Source organism: Miscanthus floridulus, chromosome 6 (genome assembly GCF_019320115.1).
Source record: "Miscanthus floridulus cultivar M001 chromosome 6, ASM1932011v1, whole genome shotgun sequence".
NCBI classification, from domain to species: domain Eukaryota; kingdom Viridiplantae; phylum Streptophyta; class Magnoliopsida; order Poales; family Poaceae; genus Miscanthus; species Miscanthus floridulus.
Window position 1 is genome coordinate 120,565,504 of NC_089585.1, and position 6,285 is coordinate 120,571,788.

Below are 6,285 nucleotides of genomic sequence, written 5' to 3' on the forward strand. Positions count from 1 at the left end.
GGCAGAACAGCACCGGTACGCCCGACGCTGTTTCTGATATGAATCCCCAGGTATGGCCCGTCATGGCCACGGGTTATATCAGGGCGGGTCGATCACCTCCCTGGTGTCAGAGCTTTGACTAGGCCCATTCGCTTGAACCTGGAGTAGGACGGTGGTATGGGTCTCCGTCGGGCGAGACGGACCCCCCGACCTCAGGGTCGGTCAAGGCGGAGTCCCCCCCCAGACGTCGGGAGAGGCGGAGCGCAAACCCAAGCGTTGGGCGAGGCAGAGCCCGCTCGCAGAGGTCGGGCGAGGCGGTGCCTGCCCTCAGAGGCCGGGCGAGGCAGAGCCCGCTCTCAGAGGTCGGGCGAGGCGGAGCCCGCCCGCAGAGGTCGGGCGAGGTGGAGCGCAAACCCAAGGGTCGGACGAGGTGGAGCCCGCCCCCAGAGGTCGGGCGAGGCAGAGCGCAAACCCAAGGGTCGGGCGAGGCGGAGCCCGCCCTTAGAGGTAGGGCGAGGCAGAGCCAGCCCTCAGAGGTCGGACGAGGCGGAGCCCGCGGCCTTGATGTCGGGCGAGGCGGAGCTTGCGCACCTAGGGATCGGTTGTAGTTGTAGTCGCGCTCTTGACTACTCGGATAAATCAATGTTGATGGTTATTAGCTCATCCTCTTCGGATATCTGAGTATTGGTCCCCGACAAAGGGCGGTTTTGCCAAAAACTAGCTGCTCTGGCCCACCACCTTGATATGAGTATATCAATGATCATGTACTGTACAAGGGACGAAGAAACGAGGTATCCCCTTACATTTTTTATGATCGGATAATAACTAATAACAGTCTAAAATGACAGTTTTTGCACATTACCCCAACAGTAATAGGATTACTCACCAGACGTCACAAATTAAATATACAGTATACTCTTTATTTATTTTATCTATCAGGACATCAGATCATAGAATGTGCATACCTATATGTGCAGAGAATTTCTGCACTCAAGCCACCTCAGTTTCTGTTAGCCTTCAGCTGCGTCAGCTTTACAGGCGTCGCCGGCGTTGATGAGAAACCACCGTGCAGCTTGCCGCTCCTGTTGTCGCCGCTAACCCTGGGGCTGCCGCCGTCCGCTCCTAGTCCGATGGAGAGCTTGCTCAGAGCCTTCCGGGCGTCAGTGCAGTACTTCTTGCTCGTGTCAAGCAACGACGACACGCCCCATCGACGGCTCGGCGAGTCGTCGCGGTCGCGGCCCCTCTTCTTTTCTCCACGCGGCTGCGGCATGTCGCTGCTAACGGCTTGGCTATCTTCCTTGATGACATCGCGCAGGGTGGTGGTGACCCTGCGACTGTGCGAAGGTGAAGGCACCTCGGCTCTGGCGCGAGTCGTCGTCGCGTGCTGCGCCACCGGGCTCCTGAACCCGCATACCGCCGGCTTTGCGCTCCAGGGGAAGAACACCATGAGGCCACAGGCTCTTGGGGTCATCTCCTCGGCGTCTGCATCCATTTTGATCCGTTGCATCAGTTGCATGGGGACGTTGTCGTTGAGGAGCCTAGGCGTCCACCGACGGTCACGGTCCTCGTCGTGGCTGCGGCGCGTGCTGCCCCGACGCGGTTGTCTTGGACGCCTGCCCGAGGCCGACAAGTCGGTGGCTTCCGCGCCAGGGTGTCGGGTCCGGTCCTTGGCGAAGCTCGCGGTGCGGCCGACGAAGATGTCCTCGAAGCGCTTCGACGTGACCCGGTCGAACGAGCCGGTCGGCTCGGGCGAGGAGATCTTGTCCAGAGCGTCGGAGAAGGACCTGTCGTCGTCGTCGTCGTCGCTGCTCGCCTCGCTCGTGTTGCCGTAGTACAAGTTCCTGGCGAGGTACGGCTGTAGCAGGCGCCCGGGCGGCGGCCTCGGCGGCGGCATCATCGCCTGCGCCTTCTTGTGCATGTCGTCCCTGCTGCACGCGCTGTTCTTGGGCACGCCCGGGGAGCTCTCCCAGGAGAACGGCACCTGCGTCCGCAGCGGCGACGCGTCGCGGCGGCAGCGCGTTCGTAACGCGTCGACAGAGGTGCACGACCGGCGAGGCGTGGGCAGCGGCGAGTCGAGCAGCGGTGGCGGCTGCCCGTCGGCATTGTTGCACTCGCTCTCCGTGGTGCGCTTGGCGATGATATGATCCATGGATTACGACGCGGGCTAGACGGAGCAGAACTGTAACTACTGTGCGTGAGCATGCGTCGCCGGCATATGCTAGGTGGCGGCCAGGGACGTTTAAAGTTCACGCGAAGACTGTAGCCAAGCCGTTGAGCCGATACCGCCGACGCAAGCTTTTCTGCGAAAAGTAGGAGAGTAGAGGGGCGGTTGGGCTGTAGCGTCGCGGATGGTGGCGTGTCAGAGCTCCTTTGCTCACTCCCCGTGATTGTGCTCGAGAGCTTCTTAATGGCGGAGGTTGCCGACCGAAAGGAAGGAGACGATCGTGCCAATTGGATCCCACGGCGCCCTCGTGGACTGTGGTGCCGTCCCCCCGCTAGTCCTTCTCTTCGCGTATGAACAATTGTTGTTTGAACTTCCAACGACTGTCATGTTTAACCTTCTCCTAATTTTTTTGTGGCAACTTTGAATTCCAAATTTCCAACTTTCAGCGGAATCCTCTATTTCAACCAAAAACAAATGTACGAAAAGATTCAAAGTTTATGCTAGAGGCAGGAGAGAGTTTAGTTGCTAAAATGGTGGTTATTTTATTTAGGGTAGTTTCATTTCCATCCTTGATTTTGTGCGTATCACAGGCCTGGTCTGAACTTCGGGCCATGCTGGCCGAAAGGTTATCCGATAGATGAGGCCCATAAGCAAATGCAAATGGGCCTTCTAGTAGCATAGAGCCACAAGAACCTAAAACCCGCATTCCATCCCACTGCCGAAGTGCCGAGGAACGATTCCCTTCGCACAATCGTACTGTTCCCCTCAAACCCCAGCCAGCCATGGCGGTCGCGGCGGATTCTGCCGCCGATCAAGACCCAAACCCTGTACCCGACGAGGCCGCTGGCGAATCCGTCGAGGCACCCGCGTACCCTGACCACGGGGAACCCAATGCGGATGCTGCTGACGTGGAGTACGAGGATGAAGAGGAGGAGCTGGACGGGGAGGCGGCGGAAGCAGCGGCGAGAGAGAAGTTGGAGGCGGTGTTCCGGCGGCTGTCGGAAGACCCCGTTGGCATCCGCGTCCACGACGTTATCATCAAAGGCAACACCAAGACCCGCGACGCGCTCATCGAGGCGGAGGTCGTGGGGCTCATCCGCTCCGCCGCCACCGTGCAGGACCTGGTGCGCACCGCCAGCGTCGCCAACGCGCGGCTCAGGCGCCTCGACGTGTTCGACTCCGTCCACATCCTCCTGGATGCTGGCCCTCCCGAGCTGCCCGGCACCACTAACGTCGTAATCGAAGTCGTCGAGGCCGCTAACCCCATCAATGGAAGCGTCGGCTGCTTCTCCAAGCCGGAGGTTAGTGAACTCTCGGAAATATCCAAGCGCATGGGTAGCCACTAAGAATTAGATGAAATGAATGTTAGAACCGTAGGATCACTGGATCTAGCCGGTAGAGTGATTCTATACGGGATAAAGGACGCAGTTTATCCTAATAGATGTAGAACAAGAGAGACAGAGAGGACACGGAGAAGGTGTTGAACCTAACATCACACAGGGATTGGGTTCAGTGGACGCCATCACGTTCGCTGATGTAGTCTGCGCTAGGACAGCGACGGTCGGTGAAGATGGCGTCGTTGATGCGCGGTGGCGACCGGCGGTGAAGACAGTGGAGTCCGGTGGCGGCGCGGCTGGTGGCTTCCCGTCACTGGCTGCGCGCCCTCTAGACCGGATTAGGGTTTTGGTTTCGGTTGGGAGCTCGGCTCAGGTCAACCTCATCATAAGAGCCGCCGGCCCTCACCTCTCCCGTCACTGGCTGCGCGCCCTCTAGATCGGATTAGGGTTTTGGTGTCGTTTGCGAGCTCGGCTCAGGTCAACCTCATCATAAGAGTCGTCGGCTCTCACCTCTTTTTATAGCGCAGTGTGACAGGGGCCCTCCAACCATGGTGGGCTGAGTGCCCCCGATCAGGGCGCGAATCAAAGACCCAACTGGGCCGTTGGGTCCAGTTAGGATTAGAGATCAATCTAACAATCTCATCCTTGATCTTTTTCCATCTTTTACTTTTATGTCATTTACTTTTGTTCATTCCATTATAGATTAGCGCATAGAGCATGTCTCATCGTCACGGTCCATTGCCGATAGATTTAACAGCTACAACACACCACTCTGTTCTGAAATAGATACTTATCTTTGGGCCTTCTTTTATCCAGGAATTATAGACTTTTCCTTAAACTCATGCCGGCTACATGTTCTCTAAACACGTTGGGTGGTAAGCCTTTTGTAAGTGGATCCGCGAGCATCTTTTCGGTACTTATATGCTCAAGACTTATAACTTGGTCCCGGACTTTATCTTTTACAACATAATACTTTATGTCAATTTATTTGGCAGCACTACTTGACTTATTGTTGTGAACATACTGTACTGCCGGATTATTATCGCACTATAACTTAAGTGGTCTATAGATGTCAACCACCTTCAAACCGGGTATGGACTTCTTTAGCCAGTTCACCTGCTCCGTTGCCTCATAACACGCTACAAACTCGGCATACATTGTGGACGATGTAGTGACGGTTTGTTTTGAGCTTTTCCATGAAATAGCTTCTCCTGCGAGAGTGAATACATATCCAGATGTGAATTTTCTATCATCTCCCGCATAATCAGAATCTGAATATCCCACTATATGGAGTGAATCAGATCTTCTATACGTCATCATGAGGCCTTTCGTTCCTTGCGAATAACGCAAGACTTTCTTTACCAATTTTCAGTGTTCTGTTCTAGGATTGTTCTGGAATCTGCCAAGTAATCCGGTAACAAATGCCAAGTCAGGGCGCGTGCATACTTGAGCATATTGCAAGCTTCCGACAGCTGAAGCATATGGAACCACTTTCATTTGATCGATCTCATATTGGTTCCTGGGGCATTGAAAATCCCCATATCTGTTGCCCTTGACTATAGGAGCAGGTGAGGGACTACATTTGTGCATACTGAATTTCTTTAAGATCTTTTCTACGTATGTCTTTTGTGACAGTCCCAATACCCCTTTACTTCTATCTCGGTGAATCTCGATCCCTAGAACGAACGAAGCTTCACCAAGATCTTTCATATCAAATTTTGAGGACAAAAACTTCTTTGTCTCCAGTAGTAGACTGACATCACTACTAGTAAGTAAAATATCATCCACATACAGGACAAGGAAGATAAACTTCCCATTCTTAAACTTTGTATAGACACAATTGTCCTCTACATTCTCTTTAAACCCAAAATTCCTTATTTTCTGATCAAACTTCAAGTACCATTGTCTTGAAGCTTGTTTTAATCCATAAATGGATTTCTTTAGGCGACATCCCATTCGTTCTTTTCCTTCTATGATAAAATCTTTCGGTTCCTCCAAGTCCCCGTTGAGAAATGCCGTCTTTACATCCATCTGATGTAATTCTAAATCGTAATGTGCCACTAATGTCATTATGATTCGGAAGGAATCCTTATATAAGACTGGAGAAAATGTCTTATTATAATCAATCCCTTCTCTTTGCATAAAGCCTTTTGCCACAAGTCGTGCTTTATATCTCTCTATATTCCCTTGAGAGTCAAGTTTTGTTTTGTAGACCCATTTGCAGCCTACTGTTTTGGCTCCTTTAGGAATTATTTTCGAGTCTCAAACTTTATTAGCATTCATATATTTTATTTCATCTTCCATGGTCTCAAGCCACTTTGATGAATAATCACTTCTCATGGCTTCTTCAAATGAGGTGGAATCATCCTCCATTTAAAATTCCTCAGTGTTGTACACTTTATAATCAGTAGGAATAGCTGATTTTCTAACTCTTTGAGACCTTATAGGGGTGTCGGTGTTTTGGAACCGGGGGTCCCTCAACCAACGAGTGAATTTGTACTGCGTGTTCCTAATCCCGGATGGTGATGCAAAGAGACACAAGGTTTATACTGGTTCGGGCAGTCGAGGCCCTACGTCCAGTCTGAGAGATTGATCTTGTATTCCTTGCACCGGAGTGCTCGTGGTAGGGGGTTACAAGCTGAGTGAGAGAGGGAGCTAGCCCCAGGTCTCGGCGAGGGTGGTGCGAACTGCTTGGGACGTTGCTCCCAAGCAGCGTGGAAGTGCGTGATTCTATCGGTGTGTTTGTCCTTCCGCCCCCCCCCCCCAGAAATGGCCCTGGCTACCTCCTTTTATAGTTACAAGAGG

At 52.9% G+C, this 6,285-nt stretch overlaps 2 protein-coding genes across 2 annotated transcripts in view; one reads left to right on the top strand and one right to left on the bottom strand.

Moving 5' to 3' along the window:
• Positions 1-790: 790 nt before the first annotated feature.
• Positions 791-2,177, bottom strand: LOC136459345 (uncharacterized). The gene has a single exon (XM_066459210.1). The coding sequence runs from the start codon at positions 2,126-2,128 to the stop codon at positions 980-982; it is 1,149 nt and encodes a 382-aa protein (XP_066315307.1). The 5' UTR covers positions 2,129-2,177; the 3' UTR covers positions 791-979.
• Positions 2,178-2,876: 699 nt separating this feature from the next.
• Positions 2,877-6,285, top strand: part of LOC136459346 (uncharacterized) — a 17,701-nt gene continuing 14,292 nt past the window's right edge. The window contains exon 1 of the mRNA XM_066459211.1: positions 2,877-3,444. Within this exon, the coding sequence (XP_066315308.1) occupies positions 2,926-3,444 (519 nt within the window). The 5' untranslated portion in view covers positions 2,877-2,925. The remainder of the gene's footprint in view (positions 3,445-6,285) is intronic.